General features: G+C 46.6%; 1 protein-coding gene across 7 annotated transcripts in view; it reads right to left on the minus strand.

Annotated features, from left to right (window-relative positions):
- Positions 1-25,695, minus strand: part of TP63 (tumor protein p63) — a 106,707-nt gene that overhangs the window by 21,612 nt on the left and 59,400 nt on the right. For all 7 annotated transcript variants that reach the window (XM_075132042.1, XM_075132041.1, XM_075132038.1 and 4 more), the window contains one exon: positions 1,212-1,398. In XM_075132042.1, coding sequence (XP_074988143.1) covers positions 1,212-1,398 — 187 coding nt within the window. The remainder of the gene's footprint in view (positions 1-1,211; positions 1,399-25,695) is intronic.

Below are 25,695 nucleotides of genomic sequence, written 5' to 3' on the forward strand. Positions count from 1 at the left end.
ACCATCCTTCTCTGGCTCTCAAGAGGAAGCACTGCCATGCCTTTGACAGCTCCACAGTAACAAATCTGGGGCCTTGTTCCAGAAAGCAACTCCATGAAGGTTTTCATCCCATGCCTGGCCTTGAAAAGCCTGTGCACAAAGCAACTGGAATCCTTGAAATCCCCACTCCTTTTACTCACTTTCCAATCAATACCCTACATAACATGGCTGCCTCCTGCCACTCCTCCCCGACGACTAGACAAGGTGCAAGCAAAAAGAAAAGAAAGGGATACAAATTATATCCAAAGCAGTCTTTGAAAGGCATGCTCTCCCATTGGGCGGTACTCTTATCTCCCTTCTTCCTGTCCCTAACCCCCTGGCCAAACAACTAGAGTCCTTGCTCATTGCACTGCCTTGTCTAGTAGTTTAGATTGTAACCTCCCCAAGGCAGGATCTGTCCACTGCCATACACAGCTAGGGTGTTAGATAAACAACACATCTGGGCCGCAAACCAGATGCTTTTCGAACCCACGTGAACTTGGGTAAGAGACAACACAGACGTTAAGTTTGGAAAAGTTAAAAACCCAGGACATCTTTAAAACAACCGGTAGCAAACTACTAACAGCAGGAGTAAGTAATAAATTAAGAAACAATGGATTGTTAATAAATTAATCCTGATCAGATAATGCTAAAAACGAACAGGAGAACAGTCTACAGCTCGAAGCTGGCACATGGGTGTTATCCTCCTTGAGACAAACATCCCTACATCTCTGAGACATGGATTAAAGACTCAAGAGGATATTGCATCCTGTTACCGGATTCCTTTCCCAATAGCATGGGAGACCATTTCTGAGTAGAACAGCTGCCTCTTGGAAAGGGAGCAAGTTTGGGGAGGGGCGGCAGCATTGGGGAGGGGAGGGCTGAGGAAGAGGCTGTCTGCGCCAGCTTGGCGCAGGGTCAGATGTTGATCCAGCCTGGGCAGCCTTGTCATTTATTTTAGCCCTGCCTTCCCAGGGCTGTACTGCTACATTAGCGAGAAGCCTCCAACCACACAGAAAGGAGGGAGGGTCGTCAGGCCCTCTTGGGTTTGTTACTCAGCAAAACTTCCCTCTAACGTTGGGCCTAGAATCCTATCAGGCCATGCCGTACCCTCTGGCATGGGCACGTGATGCCCGCGCCTGGGGGGTGTGGCTGAGGGCAGGTGCTGGCCCGGCACGTGACGTTCGCCTTACCCTCGTTGAACTCCCGGCTCAGCTCGTGGTTCGGGCAGCGTTTGACCACCTCAGTGACGTGCTCGGCTTTCTTGTAGACTGGCATGGCGCGGATAATGGCGCCCTGTGGCGGCGGGGTCATGACTTTGACCTGGATGGGACATGTCTTGGCGATCTGGCAGTACAGCTTCTTCAGCTCGGTCGAGTACTAGAAGGGAAGGGGGACAAGAGCAACATTAGTCCGTATTTGCAGTTGTCGGAGATGGGCAGAGGGTCAAGGCTGCAGAATTCCGTGAGCTGTAAAGCTCCGTGCACGGGGGCTATTTGGTTTGCGACTGGGCATAGGTTGTGGATCCACTATTTATTTACTCTCCATGCATTTTACACAAAAGAAGTGTCAAGTCAAAGCTCCCCAGAGCCAACGCCGCTATGTGAACTGGACCTGGCCTTTCAGTGACAGCTTGAACAAGCCCTGAACCCACAACCTTCAGGACTGTAATCAACCAACTTAACCCCTCAGCCACCGCACCTGAGAAAAGAAATAGCGAAGGCCCAATTCTAACTACCCTGCATCAGAACAGCCCTGAGCCACAGGAGCATTTGAAAACCAGACCAGCATGCAGATCTGAACTGTCATCACATTTTGCAAGTGGGCTTCCTATCTCCTATCTCCCTAGTGGTCTGAAATGAAATCATGGACCTAAACACGACTACAACTCGGTGGGTATTTGAAACGGAGATCCCAGTCTGAACTGTGCGAGTGGGACCCATCCCGAAGTATTTATTTATACAATACGCACTTCCCTCAGGGGCGTGCTAACGGTGACCCTATGTAGCCCCTCTATGGCAACCTTGCTCCGAGGATCTCAAAGTGCTAACTACCCCTCGCCGCAGAGAAGTATATCATCCTTTTACACGTGGGGAGGCCAGGCATAGAGAATTGAAGTGACTCGCCTAAAGAGAGAGAGAGAGAGAGTCACCAGCAGAGCCTGGAACAGAACCCAGAACAGAACTCGGACAGAGAGTCCAAGACATGGGCCCTCATCAGTAGAGTACAGCTCCCTCTCCTGAAAGTAAGATGCCTGTGTATGAGGAACACATCAGACTCCAGCTATGTTAGCTACAAATAAAACTATTACCCTCCCACTTCCACTGGTGTGTCTGCCACAGTAAGGCCCCAGTTCAGCTCAGCACTGCAGCACATAAGTCCCTTTGATTCAGGGAGACTTCAGCAAAGCACGGGTGCACCCCACTTTTATCAATGGATTTAAGCAAGTTCTTAAATGCTTAGTTCGCTCAGAGCCTAAACCCTTTTCTCTGGATTCTCTCCCTGAATTCTCTCGTCCAGTCTTCTCTGCTCCACGAAATATTTCCACAGACACTCCCCAATTCCCTCCCTCCCAGACTACGTGACCACAACGGTTCTCCGGCCCGTGTTACGCAGGAGGTCAGACTACGTGACCACAACGGTTCTCCGGCCCGTGTTACGCAGGAGGTCAGACTACGTGACCACAACGGTTCTCCGGCCCGTGTTACGCAGGAGGTCAGACTATGTGACCACAACGGTTCCTTCTGGCCTTGGAATCTATGAAGTACAGAACTGCCTCCCTAACCACTTGAACCACAGAAATTCCTGGCATTCTCCCACTGACTTCTATTAATTTCTTATCGTGGAATGTGAGCAAAAGCCCCAAAGTGGCTGTTTTCTTTAAAATGTCTTTAACGGCAACAGCTCATCTACCTGCTCCCAATTGTTCAAACAAGGAGCCAACAGGTAACCGATGCCAGCTGGCCATCACATCCTGCCGGTACAGGAGAGCCTGGCACACATATGGGGTAGGTGGCTGGTCATGTGGCAGCAAAGGGATTAGCAACTGCTATTCGGGGGATTATGTGTGTTTCAAAGGTTACTCGCAGCAACATGCAAGAAAACCAGAGTCAGAAGAACTGGGGAGTAGGGGAAGTGACTCAAGGACATCCCACTGCCCAGGAGTTTGACACCATTGCAGTCGAGGTGCTGCAAACGTTTTAAGTTTTCAGATTTTCTAAAATGTGAAGACAAAGTTATGCAATCTGTTTTATGTGCCTGCAGGCTAGAGATTAAACACACAAAGGATTTACCCAGCCTGCGGAAATGGAGAATGTGCCAAACAAAGACAGCTTGCGAAACAAATCTAGACGGTGACTTATCAAAGGCTTCTTTTTAACCTGTAATTTCGTATTTATTCTTTTTTATTAAAAAATAATTCCTTGCACAGTTAATTCACTGTTATTTTAGTCCGAATGCCACCTTACCATATCCCCAAGAAAGGAACATTTTAAAAAAAGAGCCATCCACATTTTAAAATGTCGGGAAGTTAAGCAACAGAATTTTAACCACGGCACCACTGTGGTACCTGTGTGCTGCGGCTCAGAATTTATGGAGTCAAATGAAGTCGCTAAGATTTGCAAAGCCAAATAACACTAATGGAAACTAAGTGTCCAAATCCCCTAGACAGCTTTGAAACCATGCACAGCCCAGCATGGTTCAATAAGAAGGATAAAGCATGTGCTGTAGGGGACAACATGCTAGATGTTTGTAAGTGTTTGGAGAGGTAAACAACAAGGAGGAGGAAGAACTTCAGCTGATCCAGGGCAGGTATAAACGAGGTGTAATGGGTAACATTACATTACCAGCAGGATCTTTCAAGTCAGGTTCTTTGAGTGACTGCTGTTCTTTTCAAAAGGGAAATCTTAGCAATTTTCACCCAGGAGAATCCTAGTGTGTATATGCACAGAGGGATCACTTTGATTTAAGAAATGCAGCCAACGTTGGGGAGAAATGCAGCAGGTTTTTAACACGATGATTTAGGACAAAAACAAAGAATATTGCATCCATATAAAACTGGAGGGGAAATTATTAAGCAGACAGAATCTACCTTCCCCTCATGAAACTTGGCCAGGTCGCTGGAGATAACACCTTAACCTGTGCGACAATGTACAGCATCTTCTATGATGTGGACTGGAGCGTTAGATCTCATTTAATGGAACGAGTGACGGAAACTTGGAAAAAATTCATTCCTCCCAGGAGAGGAGATGCCCCCTGTTTAAGCAGCGATAATGAAGATTCTGGGGCCTGTTCTCACAAGGCCCCGAGTACTTGTCTCTGACAGACACAGGCTGGAGTTCAGCGCATCAGAGGACCGGGCCAGGCATGACACTTCACACACCACATGCAGCTCCCAGTGTATAGTCTACTAATCTGTTCTTTGTTCAAGGCATCATCCGTGCACTGCAAAGAGGAGCTAGGAGCCATATCAAGAGCAGAAAGGCAAGGGGGCACTGAAGAGGAGAGGACAGGGGGGCTTACTGCTCCCTGACTGGGCCAGTGGTTCAAGTCTCACCAGGGCAGCACAAGGGATAGGACTCTGGAAATCCCAGCCAAAACACAGCATTCAAAGCCATCTTGGGCAACACGGCCCTTCAGCCTACAGTCACCGAGAGGCCACAGTCCTGTAAGCTCAGTGTAAATCTGTCCATAAAGTACCTGCTGTCAGATATTAAATAAAGGCCCTTGGCTTTTTTTCCCTGCCAAACCCTTTGTGGTCATTTGTAATTTGAGTCCTAACTCTCTCTATTGACACAATAGACGGGAACAGCTCGTTCACGGTGACTTCTAATCAGGTCAGTGATATTATGTGCATCTATGTAACAGAGAGATATGAAATATTTTTAAAGGAGGTTTGTGTCAGTGAAAACCTTGGAGACAGAAGCGCTCTGTGCATACACAGAAGATGTGTATATTTGGGATGAAATGGAAGATCTCTCAGGCAGATTCTTCTTCAGATGTGCACGAACTGCAGCCGAATTGCTTGTGTGCCCAGTAACATCCCTGGTACATAAGGCATAAGGCAGGAACTGACTGAAGCAATGGTCAAGCTGTTTTGAAGCCCCTACATACCAATGCAGCACCAATTGCGTGCTGCAATACAGAGGTGAAGTATCACTGAGACTGCAACATAAACAGTGTACTCAACTCCAGACACAGAAATGGACAATTTGGGGAGAGGTCACAGATGGTCCTCAAAAGTTACCAGATGAGTCCTGGGACTAGGTTGTGAGGAAAGAACTAAACATGCCATACTGGTTTAAGTGACAATGAAGGGGTTAGAAGTCTACAAAAAAAGCATAAAAATGAGAGAGAGAAGTTATTTTTCAGGATTACAAAGAGGTGTAACTGAGTAATGGGCTCTGAAACCAAGAAAGGAAATATCTGGACTTTGTTCCAATAGCTGTATTTGCTAGGGAAATAAATATCCCAGTGGTAGTGGACCAGTATGTGCCCAGTTATGAACAGTTCGGCATGGGCTGAAAGATGGACTAGCAAACCCAGTTAAGACTTTTCATACTGTAATCTTTTCTTCTAGAACTGGCAGAAGCCAGAAAATTAAGCCAGAGTCATCACTTCATCCTCAATTGCACTGTTGTTTTTTTGGAAGAAATTAATATCGTGGTATAAATAAGTGGAAACTGGCAAGTTTGAATTAAAGTACTGGCAAGTACTTTACAAGGTCAATATCCTGGCTCCCTCGGATTATGTAATCCAAATGGCAGGATATGCAGGTAAGAGTATACCAATGAAACTGACTGGGAGGAGAATACTGTAAGTTAGCTTTGCTCAATACACTGGCCTGTCATTTTGAAGCACGACAACTGTTGTTATCCATTAATGGGAACAAGAGCTGAACCAACCCCACAGCCCAGGGAGCTAACCCTGAACACGCCAGAGAGAATTTCTGTTCCATGTACAGAGCAGACAGTTACTTAAGACAAATGCGTTAGAAATACAGCCCAGCTAGATGCCCTCAGCTGAGAGAGAACGAGAAGGTTTGCTTAGCCTTTTCTTTGGGGTTCAAGCTCCGTGTGTCATGTCCAAATAAGCAGACTCAGGTCGCTAAAAACAACAGTAAATTCTGCTCTTTGACTAATAATATGTTTTAAAGGAAAAGAAAAAACATTCCAATGACTCCAGCCCTGCCCTCACCACCTGCCTGAGCAGACATACTATATTACACACTCTTGGCATCCCCACTGGTAATTCAGTATCACAATGCGTACACATGCCAGCTCACATCAGCCGACACCTGTCTGATTTCTCAACAAGCCCCCTTTTCCTTAAGGTGAGTAAACAAAAGGTTTAAAGAAAAACCTTTCAGCTTCCAAATGAAGCAATTTCAGCTAGGTAAAGGAAGGGTCTCTTGGAAGGAACTGCTCTGTTTGTGCAACACGAGTCGCGTGGGCTTTCCATAGAGTAATGAACTCCCAGGCAGAACTCTGATGCAGCAAAATCCCTGACATGCTGCTTTAATTCATAGATTCCCAGGCCAGAAGGGACTACTAAGATCATCTCGTCTGACCTCCTGGATAGCACAGGCCAGGGAACCTCACCAAAACATTTCCACACCCATATCTTTGAGACAACCATTCAGCCTTGATTTAAAAATGGCCAGTGATGGAGACTCCACCAGGAGTCTTGATAAGTTGTTCTAATGATTAATTATCCTCATTATTAACAATTTACACCTTATTTCCAGTCTGAATTTGTCTAGCTTCAACTTTCCAGCCATTGGATTGTGCTATACCTTTCTCTGATACACTGAAGAACTCACTATGAAACGTTTGGCTCCCACGTAGGTACTTACAGACTCTGATCAAGTCACCCCTTTAACCTTCTCTTTGTTAAACTAAGGAGATAGACTCCAGAATCTCAATAAGGCAGGTTTTCTAATCCTTTAATCATTCTCGTGGCTCTTCTCTGAACCTGCTGCAATTTGTCACCATCCTTCTTGAGTTGTGGGCACCAGAACTGGACACAGGATTCCAGCAGGGATCACACCAGTGCCAAATACAGAGGTGAAATAACCTCTCTACTCCTACTCAAGAGCTCATTTATGCATCCATGGATCCCATTAGCCCTTTTGGCCACAGCATCGCATTGGGAGCTCAAGTTTAGCTGATTATCCACCCCCATAAGTCCTTTTCAGTCACTGCTTTCCAGGACTGAGTCCCTCATTCTGTAAGCATGGCCTACATTCTTTGTTCTACACGTGCATATTTACATTTAGCTGTATTAACAGATCGCTGTGTGTCAGTGACCTGTCCTCCTTCATTATTTACCATTCCCACAATTTTTTAGTAGTCTGCAAACTTTATCGGTGATGATTTTATGTTTTCTTCCAGGTCATTGATAAAAATGCTCATTATGTAGGGCAAGAACCCATCCCTGCAGGACCCCATTAGAAACACCCCCAGTCAGTGATGATTCCACATTTATGTTTACATTTTGAAGACTGTCAGACAGCCAGTTTTTCATCCAGTTAATGTGGTGTCATGTTAATTTTATATCGTTCTAGATTTTTAATCAAAACGGTGTGCAAATCAAATGCCCTACAGAAGTCTATTATATCAAACACTATTCCTTTTGTCAATGAAACTTGTGATCTTAAGTACCTCTTTAAGGTCCATCTCAATTTCCAAGCTAGTCAAGTCCCTGTGGCCCAGCGGGCTTCTAAGTAAGAAAGTGGCTCACCCAACACCAGGAGTGCCCACTGTTAATGCCGAATACTTATGAATATGAATAGAATCTAGGATGCTAGCTAGTGAATATAAGATCCTCTATCTTCAAGTCCCTTTCACTCAGAACAATAATGGTTAAAAAACAACTTACAACCTTCCCCCAGCAACTCACTTTTTAGTAAAGCTCATTTAGTTTGGGATTAATTTTAAGTTGCAAATTCACGACCCCGCTTGCCTGCAAGTTTTCCACCGGTACACTGCAGCTGAGATACTGTCCGAGAAATAAGAAGTCCTCTGTCACCAGAGGGGAAACTGAGTCCCTCTGTTCTGCTAGCTGCCAAAACACAGTGCGTAGAGAATTCGGACACATGCATTTTGCAAATTCAGACACATGCAAATACTGGGTTTCAGTTTGTTTGAGGTGAAGTTTTTAAATTTTTTTTTGATCATTTGTTCATTAGCAACACACTCTGCTAGAAGCTTAATTTCCTATGAGCAAAAGCGTTCCAAGGAGCAACGCCAAAGGTTACACAGATTCCTAGGGAATAAATGCAAACGGCTTAAGAAAAGCCAGTTTAAGCAATTCTGACATTAGAATGGTGTGGAGGGGAAAACCCTTCTTGACCCAAAATAAAATCTACACAGATTATCTGAGACAAAAGCCATGTTTGATGGCAAGTGCTTATAACATCTGCCATTCACCAAAGATGTATGAACAAGATGCTTGTGAGCTAGTCTGAATTCAGAGCCTGATCCAATAGAATCATAGAATATCAGGGATGGAAGGGACCCCTGAAGGTCATCTAGTCCAACCCCCTGCTCGAAGCAGGACCGATTCCCAGTTAAATCATCCCAGCCAGGGCTTTGTCAAGCCTGACCTTAAAAACCTCTAAGGAAGGAGATTCTACCACCTCCCTAGGTAACGCATTCCAGTGTTTCACCACCCTCTTAGTGAAAAAGTTTTTCCTAACATCCAACCTAAACCTCCCCCACTGCAACTTGAGACCATTACTCCTCGTTCTGTCATCTGCTACCATTGAGAACAGTCTAGAGCCATCCTCTTTGGAACCCCCTTTCAGGTAGTTGAAAGCAGCTATCAAATCCCCCCTCATTCTTCTCTTCTGCAGGCTAAACAATCCCAGCTCCCTCAGCCTCTCCTCATAAGTCATGTGTTCCAGACCCCTAATCATTTTTGTTGCCCTTCGCTGGACTCTCTCCAATTTATCCACATCCTTCTTGAAGTGTGGGGCCCAAAACTGGACACAGTACTCCAGATGAGGCCTCACCAATGTCGAATAGAGGGGAACGATCACGTCCCTCGATCTGCTCGCTATGCCCCTACTTATACATCCCAAAATGCCATTGGCCTTCTTGGCAACAAGGGCACACTGCTGACTCATATCCAGCTTCTCGTCCACTGTCACCCCTAGGTCCTTTTCCGCAGAACTGCTGCCTAGCCATTCGGTCCCTAGTCTGTAGCTGTGCATTGGGTTCTTCCATCCTAAGTGCAGGACCCTGCACTTATCCTTATTGAACCGCATCAGATTTCTTTTGGCCCAATCCTCCAATTTGTCTAGGTCCTTCTGTATCCTATCCCTCCCCTCCAGCGTATCTACCACTCCTCCCAGTTTAGTATCATCCGCAAATTTGCTGAGAGTGCAATCCACACCATCCTCCAGATCATTTATGAAGATATTGAACAAAACCGAAAAAAAAATAGAAGCTCAGTCAGAACGGGAGGGAATCACATTGGGTTTCCCATGAGAATTCACACTCAGCATTGCTGCAAGATCAATCCTATAAACTCAGGAGATCCTTGTCTTGACTGCCAATGCTGTTTCTGCTTTGGGTACAGAAAGTGCTGTATAAAGCCAGGTTCCTTTCTCCGGAAAGAGAAGGAAGGGAAAACCAGGGCTTTCTACTAAACCTGCCCTTCCTACTGGCGAAGATGCCTGCTGCATTCAAAACACTGAAACCAAAGTTGCTGCTCAGTGGCCATGTGTCCCGCGCATAACAAACCTGAGAGCCTCCCAGGCAGGGGCTGAGCCTGACTGGACACGGAAACCAGGAAAGCTAACGGGAGCTGAGGGTGCTGATGAGCAGACCCTATGTGAGGAAAAATAAGACAGTGCTTTTGGAGGTGTGGCTCCTCACGTCAAGAGAGAGTCAATGCTGCCCTTCTCTTGCACACTCCATGCACTTTGCAGACCATGCTGAAAGAAACCTAACATACTTGCAAAGGAGGGACACATCACCCTCATTCTGGAATATGGGGAAACTGAGGCACAGAAAAGATTGTCTTGTGCAATGTCCAGCCAGAAGATCACCCTTTGCCCCTCAAAATGTGTAGGAATAAGACACTGTGCAGTGCCTAGGCACAGGTGTATTCACTGAATAGGCAGCTGCGGAGTCTGCATGACCGTGGAGAAAACCCCACATCCTCACATTGACACACAGGATGTGAGGGGGTGTCTCTGAACTAAAGGGCTCCTTTGCAGTTCAGCTTCACTGTAACTCCCTTTATCGAGCACTCTTCCCCCCCTGCTCCCCATTCCTCTCTCTCGCTCTGCAGACTGCTGGTTGCCAGACATGTACGAATTGTGCTGATGAGCTATTAAAATCCTTCCTCCAAGCGCTTTTCCCCCAAGAGCCGCAGCCAAAGGCCGCCTGTTGCCACCTGTCAGTTGCAGGGATTAATTACCTGAACGGGGCTGGGAGCGGCGCATTCTTCCCCCGGCCGCGCCCACTAAAATGTTGACATCAGGCAGGTGGGCCTCATATCTGTGCTGTCTGCAACCGTGAAGGGGGGCTTGGCGTGGGGGCGGGGGAAGAACGCAGCTCCACAGGAGAGAGATGGGGAGCGTTTACACTGCAAACCACAAGAAGACGAAGGGAGGAATGTGTCACAGTAATTCTTTGTTCCCTTGGGGCACGACAGCACTAAATGCTCTTAACGCTGGACTGGACTCCAATGGCAGCTGCTCCACCTTGGAAGCTTTAATAAAATAAAATAAAAAAAAAAAGCCGGCCCGCCTAGATAAAAGGGGATGGGGAGGGGTGGCTGGGAGTAGGAGAATGGAGAAGTGTAGCCTCCAGGCAAGAATTCAGAACTGAGTCGGGTGTGTTGGGTTCCCCCCACCCCCTCTGAGGGATCAGCTAACCCTTTACCCATTTCTCTGTCTGACACTTTGGAGCTGCTGGGATTTCTTACTAATTATATTTCACCTCGCAATCACTTGCGGGAGGCAACCAGGAGAGAAAAATATAAGCAGAGTGCATACAGAATACACAATGGGATCACAGTCTCTCGATTCTGGATGACTGAGTGTCTGAGTGGTACCCAGGATCGCTGGAAAGCGTACCAGCAGGCTAGCTGCCATGAGAGAAGGCCACTCTGATCCCTGGACGGGGACCCTGAACTCCCTGAGTTATGTACATTTCCAGTCCACAGATAGTCTCAACCCAGAGAGAGCACACAGCTGGCCCCTCTGAAATTCAGTCTCTGAATCCACACAACTAAATTATTATTATTTAATACTTTCAGCAGGATTCTCTGCTTTCTTCAACTCCATGAGCGAAAACACTGGAATATCAATCTGCCACTATATGTTCAAGAGTGGAAGACTTGGCAATATTCAACCCCCCAACCCTCCTAAACTGAATGCTACGGTCCTTGGCTCTTGCTCGTATAAATTCATTCAAGGACTTGTGCTTGGAGTCAGCGGAGATGGAATACTGGAGCAGCTAGAAGAAAGCTCTGATTCTGCTCTAAACATCCACTGTTCCAAACATGGTGAAGGGCAAAGAGATTAATTTCCAGCCCTGTGCAAGGCACTCCCTTCCCTCCTGGGCATAGAGAGCTGACTCCATTGTACACTCTTATCTGCCACTCCTCCCCGCACTGAATACACATCCATCCCTAGTCTTCCCATGTACATAATACCTGCTCCAGGTCCCACTTCCCTAACACAATCCTAAACCAACATGGGGTGGTGCTGCAAGCAGGGAGAACACAAAGACTGACTGGGGGTCACTGACCCGTACACCAGTAGAAAAGCAGAAATGTTTCCAAGCAAACTGAAGTTGATGGGAGCTGCGGGGAGCTCCCCATTTTGGGAAAAATCAGGTCACTTCTTTAGGTGTCTATATACGGATTTAGACTCCCAACTTTAAGATCTTTAAAGTTTTTGAACGTTTTGGATACAATATATTGGCTGTAGCAGTACTTGTATGCTTAGTTGTGTCAATAAAGTGATGATAGAAACTGAATTATGCCAATTATCGTTTAATAAAGATTTGCAATCCAATTCAAAAGACTGACATTTGAGGTTTTTACATTTCATTTTGACTTTGTGAACAAGGCCTGATTTAATCAAAAGCCTGAGAAAATTTTAGGGAGCTGGCTTGAGAACAGGGTTCATTCCTGAATGAAAGAGAGACGAACCCTCAAAGGAGTCTATTTTCAAGCAAAAATGCCCAACTTTTGAACACTTTTATTACAAAACTTCATGTTGGTAAAGATCTATTTTCACATGGAAATGTGCGAACGTGAGAGTTTTCACAACCTTCAGCACAAAAATCCTGAAACATACATTATGAATAACTGTGCGAACATTTTCACAACTTTGTACAGCCCTACAGTGTTCAATACAGGTCGCACTGCCCAAACATACGAATGCAATGTTATGATTGCTGGGGAAAGCCGTAACTTTTCCATTTTTTTTTGTTTACGTATTTGAATTCTTTACCTTTTCATTAATGCATTTCTCTCCTCTTTTGGAATTATTTTTTTAAAGGTTTTAAATTTAAATTAAAAAAAACTTCATGCAACCACTCAACTTACCACAAACAAACAATCTACCCACCCTCACCCTGGACATTCTGCTTGTATGTTGCATCCATTTTCACTGTGTTATCTGGCTCTGTCTTTTTAATTGCAGGCTCTTTGGGGTAAGTACTGCATTCTCCTTTGAGTCTGGAAAGAATTTAGTACATTTTGGGCACAACCACTGTCTAAAGAACAACATATATGAGATGCATCAATTCACATGGGAAATTTGTGCAGAAGAGGGGGTCCTCAATGAACTGAAGCTGAAGACAATGACCCAATCCTGCAGTCGTCCCTATACAGACAGAATGCAGTATCTGACCCGGTGTTACTAAATACAGTACAGGAATCTCATGGCATTAAGTGATTTCTATAGTGAGATTTTTTTTTCTTACCCCAAAATTAAGAAGCACCCCCAACATATTCTTGCATCTAGAGTTGCATACACAGTATGAATGCTAACTCCTGGCCCACTCAGGATAGTGGTATCAAGAGGACTCAGCCACTGGCTTGACCTCCAACATACATGGCTTTCTGAAAATTACACGCTCACTCAACCATAAGTTATGGGTGGATGCAGGAATCACAGAGTAAAATTTTCCAGCCTGTATTATTCAGGAAGTCAGATTAGATCATATGGATATACAGGGGTTTTGTTTGTTTGTTTTTTTACAGGGTGGATATTAGATCATCCATCTCTCAACTGAAAACATCCTAAGTCCTTGAATCTGAACAAGGGTCTGCCCTGATAGGACAGAGTGTTAAGTCCCACCAACTTCAGTGTGGTTCTGCACAGGGTCAGCCTGCATGGATCTGAGCACAGGATTGCAGCCCTGAGCTGATTTTTCATGTTATCTTACAGAAAGGGTCAGGTCAACAGGGAGCCACAAGTCAGGGTCTGCAAGAACAAATCTTCACAAAGCCCGAGACAACTTTCCAAGCCCCCAGGAATCTCAGTAGCAGTGTGCCCATGTAAACATGGAAGGGAAACTGACTGCAGGCCAAGGTGAAACTGCTGTCCTCTCAGCTTGCACCACAAAAGCAAGATGCTGCAGCCAAGCAGTGAGCACACTGCACTAATAGGGGAAAGCAAAACCCAATTTGACGTTCAACATGACAGCACCCCGTTAGCTGCAAGGCTGCTCTGCACTGAGCCTCCAGCAGCCAATACTGATAACCATTTCCTTCCCACCTCCCGTATTTATAAATATGTTTTACACACACCGGCCACTCTCAATTAGCGCTGGGGATCTTCCTGTGCAATTGGAGCCACTGCTGCGTAATGGGAAAAGTGAAATTCATCTTGAACATGCCGCAATCTTTCATTTATCACTCCTAATGCAACAGAATTAAAGACAGGCAAATCTCTGTTCAAAACAGCACAATGAGCCGATAATTTTCAAAGGAGCCTATAGGAGTTAGGCCCCAAATCCTACTGAAATAGGAACTAGCGACTTAACATTAGCTCCCTTCCAACACCCATCCTTAGGGTTCAACTGAACTGTATAGCACCTGCTATATTCTAAGTTACAGGCAGCCGTGGTTTCATTAACTCATCCTGCCAGGCACGATGTTGAGCACCCTTGGATGGCAAATCATCATTAACTGCCTCTTGAATTCCCTTCAGGCTGTCACATGCACCAGCCTGACTCAGCATAACAGGGTAGGCAAGGCACACGGGAGTACTAGTGCCTTAGCAGAATGATTATCTGGGTTCTGACCCTGCTCCCAGCTCTGTATCAGAGCCCCTCCCCACTATACACTGCTTTGCACGTGTGAGACACCTTCTTTCACATATTCATAGATTCCAAGACCAGCAGGGACCATTGTGATCACCTGGTCTGACCTCCTGTATAACACAAGCCACAGAACTTGCCCCCAAAACACATCCAATCTTGATTTAAAAATTGCTGGGGATGGAGAATCCACCACGACCCTTGGTAACTTGTTCCAGTGGTTAATTACTCTGACCATTAAAAGTGTACAACTTATTTTCAGTCTGAATTTGTCTGGTGTCCACTTCCAGCCACTGGATCGTGTTAGACCCTAGACTGAAGAGGGTCTCTGCTAGATTGAAGAGACCGTTATTAAATGTTTGTTCCCCATGTAGATACCTACAGATTATAATCAAATCACCCCTTAACCTTCTCTTTGTTAAAAAAGAATAGATTGAGCGCCTGTAGTCTATCAGTATAAGGCATGTTCTAACCGTTTAATTATTCCCATAGTTCTTCTCTGAACCCTCTCCAATTTATCAATATCCTTCTTGGTGTTACTTTAATATATTTGCTACTTTATTTTCATTTTAGTTTTAAAACAACTCTCACACTAAGGTGACAGTGCAGTGACTTATTGAGCATCCAAAGTGCGCAGTGTATCCCTACTGAAAGATTATATGCTTAAACTGTCAGCTCTTTGGGGCAGGGACCATCGTTTTGTGCTGGATTTGTACAGCACTTTAGACATTGCGGTCCTGATCCAGGACGAGGGCTTTTGGGTTCTACATCAATACAAATAAATAATGACAAATGTCACCAACCTTGGCTGCTACTCTATCAAAAGTGAGGTTTTACAATAGTTAGATTTTAGCACAATGCTCTCCGGTTAATTTTAATTATTTTAATAATTTCATTTCCCCCACTACCTCCAAAATCAGAAAGACGAATTCCCTGTGAAATAAGTAAATAAAAACGATGTGTTCTAATATTTTGGCAGAATGGGCATGCTGGCACAGTGAGAATTTAATTAAAACATTTAAGAACTGGACCAGAAAAGTCACTTTCATTACTGAAAGTTAATGAACAGTTCAATTTCATCTGACAATCTGTACATCAAGTTTCAGAACAGGTAGCACCTTTTGGAGGGGAACCGGAGCAGCAGTTTGGGAGAGGTTTCTTTAAAATCTCATCTCATTCTTCTCCCCTGTATACTTCCATGTCCCCCAAAAGATCAATCACTGGTTCAAATCCATCCAATAGAGAAGCAGGGTTGCTGCAGGTAAAACTGTGCTTATTTCTTTACATTAAAATACGAACTGTTTTAGTTGCATTGAGAGATGTATCTGCTAATGAGGACACAGACAAGTCACTCAGGCCCTGATCCTGCAGACACTAAGCACATGCTTAACTTGAAGTGTCTGTGTAGTTCCTTTGAAGTCAGTGGAGCTACCAGTGTGATTACAATTAAGCACGAGAGTATTTGCAGGATTGGGGCCTTGGTTTAGAAAGGTCTGGATTCAACCCCCATTCACGGGACTAGGAGTCTTTCAATGGACTTCAGTGAGTGGAACTGGGGCCAAATCTAGAAAAGATGTGCCCAGAACAGCTCACCCACTCCCTACAACACAGGCGAGCTACGGCTTTCAAAGCTATGCTGCACAGAACAAGCACAGAATGCCAACTTCTCAAAATACTGAGATCCAAAACTGTTTTGTTCAGAGACGCTTTAAGCCAGGCACATAACGATTTCAGATTCCCTTCTCCCATGCACTGAGTGCAGCTGAGAAAGCGTAAACGTTCCATGCTCGTCTAAAACGCAGCTGAAGAGGTTTCAGGTTTGCTTCTTATTTTTGTCCAGATCATGCTTGTTTCAGGTTGAGTTGTCCAGGCATGCTGCATCATGCCAGTGGAGCTTCATGGTCCATCCTGCCTGAGGAAACACTGTCTGAATCACCTGACATCACACTTCCGAGCAAGTATTTTTTCCCTTCCTTAAAAGGTACAAAAGTGGTTGTTAACCCAGGCTGACAAATTGAGACAGCGAAAAGCAAAGCAACTCAGAATCACTGGGTAAAAGAGGCGGCAAGAAAGAACCAGAAGGAAAATAGCAGCACATACAGTCTTTCCACCAACTGACTATTTCTGCGCACACTTATTCGGGAGAGTGCTCAGAGTAGCGAAGCCAAGGCACAGTTGAGTGGTCCTGTTGGCCACTGGGTATTGGGATCACGGAGCTGTGCAAGGCTCTGGGGTTAGTTTGTGCCAGTCTACCATTCATCTGGGTCTTGACCCTTGAGATCTGAACGTGGGATCAAAGCCAACGCAACAATGCAATGCACAATTTTGCCAGCTGCACCGTGGTTTGTTGTTTCAGGACCAAAATAGGTTCCATCCTCAAACCACAGATCTACCCTTGTCGACTCCTGTACGCACACGCAATAGAAAGATTAACTGTTATTTATTAGCATTGCTGTAGCGCCTCTGATCCTGGACCATGACCGCATTGTGCTAGGCGCTGTACAGCCACATCAATCCACATGCCTATTTGAAACGCTCTGCATAGAAGACAGCAGGACAGACTGAATCTTGCAGACCCCTGCAAAGCTGGCCTGAGCAATGCTTTGTAGCAGGAGTTGAATCACAAGTTATCTCTGACGTCTCAACATGAAGCCCATGATCTAGTGGGCCGAGCAGAAAACAAGAAACTAGGAAGCCCACCATTCTAATCTGGGTTCTGACACTCACTACAGCTTCCCTATCTGTCGAATGTGTTTACCTTCCTCCAAGGGACTTGCGAGGATTAGAGTTTCCAAAGCATCACTAACGTGTTTCCTATTACAGTACCGCTATTCTAGAGGGAGACCAGGCCAGAGGGGAGACCAGGTTATTAAAAACGGTGAGTCTGTCCCAGTGAGCACTAGATGCCATCTTGGTTCGGCAAGGAGCCCAAGGGTTCCCCAGCCCTGCAGAGGTACCCCAACGTACTTCCCAGCAATACCCCGGAAGGCAGGGCACTCGGAGGGGTTGAATGTTACAGCCAAACTCCCAAGTTTTACTGCACGTAGCACGGCTGGTTTGCTTTAGTGACACATCCGGGCTATCCGGGTTCCAAGGATACCAACAGCTAACTGCTAAGTCAGGCGACATCCAACAACGGTGGCAGAAAAGTGCAACACCTGCCCCAACAGCCAAAGCGGAGTGAGCAGCGTTGTGCCCTGGCACACAGAACAGCGCCAGGCCAAACCCGAGTGGCGCTGCGACCCCAGGCACCAGGTCTTCACGCCTGGAGCGGGGAGCCAGGCCTGGCCTCGCGGGACAGGAGCTGCTGCTGCACGGTAAATGCAGGACAAACTCGCTCTCCAAACCACGTCCCCACCTGGGCCTCCCCTCCTGGCCAGGATTACAGTAGCAGTGCTGGGGCAGAGGATGCTGCTGCGGGTGGTCGGTGCCCCCTTGGCAGGGGGAGGAAAACGTTGGTCTATGATTTTGGAGCCTAGGCGGGTCATGAATAAAAGACAAACTGCCGCTGGTGGGTCGCCTTACTAAAAAGTTTGGGAACCCCTGAGCTAAGGGACGGCTACGAGGGAGCCTGGGCCGACAAAGCCTGCTGTAAAAGAGTGCAAGGCAGCGGAGGGTAGAAGCAGGCTGGGGGGCTACCTGTAGAAACACTCCCTGGTAGCTGCTTTCCTTGCTGCCCCAGCCCTCTCCCTCTGCTCCCTGCCCCTCGGGAGGGGAATTAGATGGACTTAGACTCTCCCTAGATTCATGGGCCTGATTCCGAGGTGCTGGGGAAGAAAGAGGCTGGTTTGAATCGCATGTTGGTTACGTGGGGTCTAGAGGGAGTCAATGTGGGTGTAATTAACACCATCTTTGGGTCCCTTTAACAGGCAACTCAGACTCATTTACACACCCCTGGCCCACAATTTGAATCCTGGGCACATCAGCTCCTCTGTCGTGTTTCGTGTCTTCCCTTCTCCAGTAACTGATTCAGAGGATCAGCTTTCAAGCAAGTCTGTTGCAAACCCTTAGCCTAGCCGTATACTACCGGGAGCCTGATGCCTTGGCATCACCAGCTCTCTGGTTACAGTGTGCCAGGCACTGAAAGATGCTGACAGGAGCGCTTTCTGCAGACTGCTAACAGGGGTTAATCTTATGCAAAAGAGGGGATTCTCAGGCTGCTTGCTGTCTCCAGCTAGCATCAGAAGCTGGTGGGGATTGGTGAAAGTAGGACATTCCCTCTCAAAAGCTGACATGAACTCATCTCATCTTGAATTTGTATGTTTGACAAAACAGAGTAGCTCGGGCCTACACAGTCTCTCCCCTAGTTTATCAGGTGGCATCACGCAGAGGTACGGGTTTCTGTAGAGTTATAAGCCAAGGGACTCTGGCATACACAAACCCAAGCCCAAGCCAGACTGAAAGGCAGATGCACCAACCTGAACCACGCTGTCTAGAATGTGGTTCTATTACTTACACGCAGTCACACTCACAACATACTAGGGGCTTCCTAGACAGAGGAAGCTACCGTCTCTGCCCCTACAAGCTTGCAATCTAAAAAATTTACAGCAGAATAGGCTTCAGCGAGGACTGGGTTAAGCACCAGGTATTATAACTCAATGTTACACCCTGAAAAGGAGTTTCATGTCGCCCTCTAGTGGCTGACCCACTGCAGGATTACAGCCTACTATTAATACCACCAGCTAATGGAGTTACACCTTTACCTCATTGGCAGGGGTCTGTGCTGGGCCAGGGGCCGAAGAACCCAGGTGCAAACCTTGCTGATGAACCATCAGGGAGCGGTTTTGTCCACAAATAGACATCACACCAGCCAACAAAACCATTTCATGTTTCATTAGCACCAAAGGATCAAAGTCCCAGAGGGGAAGGTTCTGTGATCCCCGCCCCCCATCCCCGAGTCCCACCCTTGATCCATTTACTCCTCTTTTTTTCCCCATTTATTCCACCCGAGGGGAATGTGCAGACTCCTCTCCAGTTCCACGCTCTAACAAACAAGAGTATTAATCACACACAAAAAGAAAAAAAATTAAATCCATCAGGCTTTCGAGGCTGTGGCAGGGCCAGGAAAAGGCATAATTAAGGTGAGTAATTTTCCTGTTCACTTCAAACGCTCCTCCCCCCCCAAAAAACTAAGATGAGGGTAGTTCCCATCAGGCAACGCTTTGGAGCAAGTAGCAACGTCCCCAATTTCTCCATAAATGCTGCAGGCCACAGGGCAGGGGCAAGTCCCAACTGAGCTCTCGCCAGTAGCAAAGCTGCACGGCGCCTCTGGTCTTGTCTTGTGCATACCTTACAAGTAGTATCACGTCTTCTATTTCGCTGGCAGCGCACACATGAGGGCCTTGTTCCTTTGCTTTGACTTCAGGAACAGCAAGCCCGGAGTGTGCACACCCACCTGCTCTGAGAGCGGCGATTTCCTCCTGTAAATCTGAAGCATTCCATAGGGTATGATTTCAGCACAGATTTATGGGCCTCCTTTGTAGAAAGGTTAGTCCTCAGCATCTTCTTGTTCCTGACAGGAAAGGTGAGCAGGACTCCTCTGCCAGAGGGACGCTGGGTTCTCACTGAATTTCTGAGTTGCACCTTGTTCTCCATTTGAAACCAAGTACAGGTAACAACAAGTTTTCTCCACATGAGCCACCAGGGCCAGTCCTGTTCCTTGATACATTATGCACCATTTCCAGGATTATGTCTATGCAAATCCTCTCCTCTTCCTGCTACTTACAGAGTATTTCATCAATCATTCAACAGAACAGCCAATAATGCTACCCTGGCTAGGACGTATCTAACTGGGGGAGGAAGAGGACTGGAAGCCAGGATGCCGGAGTTCTAGCCTAGGGTTCGGCCACAGATTCACCATGCGACCTTGAGCAAGTCAGTTAAGCAAGTCATCCATGTCCCGGTTTCCTTACCAGTACTCCCCTTCTCTCACATGGGCATTTGTGAGGCTTAATGCTCCTAACCTGCTTTGAGATCCCCTGAAAAGGATCCTCTACGGAGGGCAGTCGTTATAATGGAGCAAGAATTTTACTATTCTGGAGGGGAGGGGGCCCAACTGGATATACGTGCACAGCATCAAAACTAAATATACCCCTTTCTGCTAGGACACCTACATTCCTGACCAATACAGGGTGTTTGTTTTGAATGATTGGAGGAGGGGTGGGGGGAATCTAACTGGGAGCTATCCACAGCTTTCAAAGAGTTCTAGGAAAGCAGCAATGGATTTGGATGCAAATGATGTCAATAAAACAGCTGTGATTCTAATTGCTGTTAACCTTGCAGAGACCAAGTTAAACGCTGGAAAGTATTATTTACACAATAAAACGCGGGGGACGGGGGCAGACGGTGAGAAGAGAGGACTAGGATGTGGAGAGTAACCAGGATTGAGACCTGCCTTGTCAACAGTATTTTCTCCAAATGCTCCTCCTACCACAAGAACCCAGCCAAGTACAGCCCCGGAGTTAGCTTTAGTTGATGTGGTTTCTCTGGAAACTGCTTTCACAGCCAAGACCTGATTCAGCCCGGTACGCAAGCAACTACAGAACTTCAAGCAAGGGAGCAGACCAGCTGACTTCAAAATGGATTATGCACATGCTTAAAGTCACGCACTTGCTTAAGTACCCTGCTGAAGTACGGCCTCAGCTCCCTGGGCACTGTGGGAAACACCATGTTTGTAAAGAATCACGTTCAGGGACCTAGTAACCTTAATCACAACTCCTGCCACATCCCTGCAGCTGCTGGGCAGACCACCAGGTCACGCCTTCAAATACCTTGATTGACCAGTCAGTCAGTGGAGTGTTCCCCGTTTCCTTGTCTCCCTGAGATAATGCACGAAGCCTACTCAGTCCCAGGCCCACTCCACACTGTACAGCCAGGAGAAGCAGGGGGGAACATTGCGACTGGGACATGGAAAGCCACACAGAAGGATGACAAGTGAGATTTAAGGCCTCATGTTATACCAGCTCCATGGGCAGCTTGCTGCATCACCCTACTGAGTGCAATAGGATTCTACAGGGACGAAGGGGGCTGCCTGCATGGATCTGCTTGTGGGGAAATCAAGTCGGTACACGTCAATTCAGCCCCTGCCTTTGCCTCTGAGCACTGACAGAGGGAGATCCCCAAATTCGTTCACCCCTTGAAATCATTTACTGAACGATCTGGGCCTTGATTGGAATCAGAACATAGATTTTTAGCCATTTGCATAGTTTCAGTTGGTCCCATAGATCACATGAGGTCTTTCAGTTATCCCCATTGGACGAGGGTTAAACTCTTTGAAGCAGGTTTCTGGCGCAAATCTCCAGGGCTGCAAATCTGAAATTTGCTTTCCAAGAAAAACCACCAGAGGGATGATGGAAACAGCTACATAGCTTGAGAGTCCCAGCAGCGCTCCCTGTGCAGATTGCAAGCTCTGGATGGACCAGGGTGTGCATAATTGGACAGTCAGGGGGCAGGATCGCCCCAGTTAAAGTCACTTTCCCAAATGAGCAGCAGCCCTTGCCATTGAACAACAAGGATGGGAGGTGGGCAGCTCCTTGGGAAATGACCCATTTAATCAGATTTCTCAATTAAGGGAGGTGTACTATAATTGTGGATGGTTATCACATCCCTCCAGCATTTTGATTTCATTTTGTGCTCTCCTCTGTATTCCCAGTAATTTATCAACATCTTTCTGGCACCGAGAGGTCCCACGCTGAACACAGATAAACAAAGACCATCTGAATTTGCAATGCCAGCACAAATAATTAGCTCATCCTTCGATATCCTACCGTCAGCACGGCTCACTCCTGGTGCTTCGGAGGAAGCCTCCATAAAACTCAGAATGCACAATTAGCAGCAATGCTGTACATAAGGGAAAACAGACTCCTATCCCCCTAAGCAGTCAGTCATATCCCAATGCATGAGATCTGAGCATCCCTCTATCTGTCTCTTAGCTTGCAGAATTATGAATATCGTTCAGTGGCAATATGCCTATCAAGCCTTAAAACTCCAGCTAGTTCTGGCCATTGGAATCCCCATCATTGGGGGTTTTTAAGAACAGGGTGGACAATCACCTGTCAGGCATGGTTTCCTTGGCTTTACGTGACAGCAGGGGGAATAAACTAGGTGACTTCCTGAGGTCCCTTCCAACCCTACATCTCTAAGACTCTATGACTTGCAGCTGGGCATTTAATATGCCACAATCCAGACAAGAGACTTTCTGTGGGATAGTCTGCCACAAGGTCAGCCATGATGGCCCATAAACCAATTGGGGACCAGTTAAGTTGCATCCTCCCGATCCTTCTATCCTCAGTCCTGCCCATGCACTCCACTAGCTTTACACCTGAGTTGCACAAAGGAGTCAGATGGGATTTGGGGATCTGGATATCAGTTTTTCTGAAGAGCTAAGCACAAGGATGACGTAGGATGAGACGTACCTGAACCTTGCTGAAACGTACCAGAGGCACATAAATGCAGCTCTGCTATGGAGTGGAACGGGTTTGGGGAGGTCTCATTCGAACTCAAAGCAGTCCCTGCTTGGAAGGGCTTACAATTTAAAGTACAGACAAGAGACATCCAGTGGGTACAAACAAATGGGACAACAAGATGATTATGAACAGTCTGGTTAGGGGCCACAGTATACCAGCTGCCCAGCGTTAGAGGGCATGAGTTATTCATGGGGGCCCAGCTACACTAAAACAGTTACCGCATTTTTTATTTAAAATGCAATTTATTTAATCTCTAGTCAGATGCAACCATCAAAGGCTCTCTTCCATGGCATGCTGACAGCTGGCTCCAAACTTCTGCATCTTTAATCCTCTAATTAGCAAAGAAAAATGTGGCCTTGACTCCCCAAGCTAATTTTCTGCAAGGAACATCCACTCCTGCAGGTACAGTTTGCAGCTGCGCAACATTAGCTGCTTGTGGAGTCAAGAGAAAGCACAGACACATTCTCGACTGGGGCTTTGCAGGTAGCTCTGAATGGAATCCCCTTGCAAGGAAAAAAAAGGGGCTGTTTCAAAGCGCTAGTATGGATTTGGAGGGGGAATTAAATGATGGCATTTGGAAAAGAAATTAGAGGCCAGAGCTCAGGTAAAAGGTGAGGCTTTGGCATGCACTGTAGGTGTGCGGAGGAGGCCTGCGATGGGCAGGGCTTTCCCGGGGGAAAAAAAAAAAAATGAGAACAAAGCCCATAATTTTAGCAAGTGGCAGATGCCTCCCAGGGCTCCATGCTCAAGCCGCCCTGTGCTCATTTTTGCAAGGGAGGCTCCAAAAAGCAAACGAACAGGAAGGCCCACACTTTTGGAACCCCCTTTACAAAAACTATTTCCCCAGAGATAGGCAGTGCTGTTGCTCAAGGCGCCGTCCCAGCAACACAGCTGTGAAGACACAAGGAATGAAGGGAGGAAAAGCATTCTGAGGGAGCACAGGAGATGCGCACTGGGGAGCAGCCTGAGCAGCTCTACTGGTAAAGGGGACCAAGACCCAGTAACTGCTGCTCTCCTCAAGCCATAGCATGGGGCTCTCTTAAGCCTTTTGGTGGCTTGCAAGAAAATATAAAGCTTCCTGGGGTCTGAGGAAGACCCTTTGCAAGAGGATGCCTGGCAGAGGCCGACAAATGCATGTATGTGCGCACACACAAGAGTGCATTCATTCCAAACACAGCAAGTGTACTACAGACGAGGCCTGGCCACACTGCCGTAGGAGGGGAGAGGCTCTTACGCACTGGATTTCTTTAACTCACCGGCACATCATGGACTTTGCAGAGCACCCATGCTTGGCTGAACAAGCCTTTTTCAGGAGCTACAGGATCCAGCGCTAGGAAACCCAAACTCAGGGGGTCAGATTCTCCATTCCAGCACACCCACTCAGGGAGGGGCTGCGAGAGAGGGAAGGAGAGAAACTTTACACCAACGGGGGTATTGTACGTTGGACAAAATTATAGGTGGATTAATAAGCTTTTAAAATTGCGGCTGCTGAGCATTCATTCTGTATTTGGTTCTTACTGCCCGAATAGGATCATGGTCAGCAGCATGTGAGAAAGTGTGTATTTCACTAGGAGTCCATGTCCTCGAGTTTTGGAGACTTGACCAACGTTATTCACAAGAATGGCCATACTGGGTTGGACCAATGGTCTATCTAGCCCAGTATCCTGTCCTCCAACAGTGGCTGGTACCAGATACTTCAGTGGCAGTGAACAAAACACATCAATTATCGAGTAATCCATCCCCTGTTGTCTACTCCGAACCTCTGGCAGTCAGTGGTGTAAGGACACCCAGAAGATGGGGCTGCATTCCTGATCATCTTGGCTAATAGCCTTTGATGGACCTATCCTCCATGAGCTTACCTAATTCTTTTTTTAGCCCAGTTATAGTTTTGGCCTTTGCAACATCCCCTGGCAACGAGTTCCACAGGTTGACCGTGCGTTGTGTGAAGACGTACTTCTTTTTGTTTGATTTAAACCTGCTGCCTATTTGTTTCATTGCGTGGTCCCTGGTTCTAGTGTTATGGGAAGGGGCAAATAACGCTTCCCTACTCACGTTCTCCACACCAGTCATGATTTTATAGACCTCTGTCATATCCCCCCTTAGTCGTCTCTTTTCCAAGCCAAACAGTCCTAGCCTCTTTAATCTCTCCTCTTACGGAAGCTATTCCATCCCCCTCATCGTTTTTGTTGTCCTCTGTACTTTTCCCAATTCTGATATATTTTGTTTTGAGATGGGGTGACCAGAACTGCACACAGTATTCAAAATGTGACTGTACCATTATGATATTTAGTGGCATGATGATATTTGTAGGCGAAAAAGAGCCTGGAGCACTGGGCCTGGTTCAAGATCTGAGGACTGAACCACAGGCTGTGAACCAAAGTTAGGCCATGTATTAAAGCAGATGTTTACAAGTCCACTATATGACCATGGCAAAAGTATTGCCAGTGTGGCTAAAACACAGGCACCCCTAGGAAGATATTGGATATGTGGGAGAACACACTCCAAAAGCTTAACCTAGGGACATCCTGGCCTACTACCACCTAAAAGGATCTGCTAGAAATAATGAATAGGGATGTTGTGCCCGAGACACCTGGAGCATGATACGAGGGGTGGTAACAAGTAGCTGTCATGAAGCACGTAAGATGGTACGAGAGTTCCTTGTCTGAGTCTGTAAATATTGGGGTGCCTCGCCTTAATCCTTTGTGCGGCCTTGGGGACAGCAGAAAGTCCAGCTGCTGACTGAACTGTTCCTTGCCACTGGACACTTGTGTTAGGGTACCTGTAACCACAGAGCCAGGGCGCTTGTATCAAGAGGGCAATAAACCTGGTTGACTGCCTTCTTCACTTTCTGGGTAATATTATCAAGGTCTGCTGAACCAACTATCTGCACAGGGCTGGGACAGCATCCGGAGAGAGCACAC

Source organism: Caretta caretta, chromosome 9, assembly GCF_965140235.1.
Source record: "Caretta caretta isolate rCarCar2 chromosome 9, rCarCar1.hap1, whole genome shotgun sequence".
Classification (NCBI taxonomy): Eukaryota; Metazoa; Chordata; order Testudines; family Cheloniidae; genus Caretta; species Caretta caretta.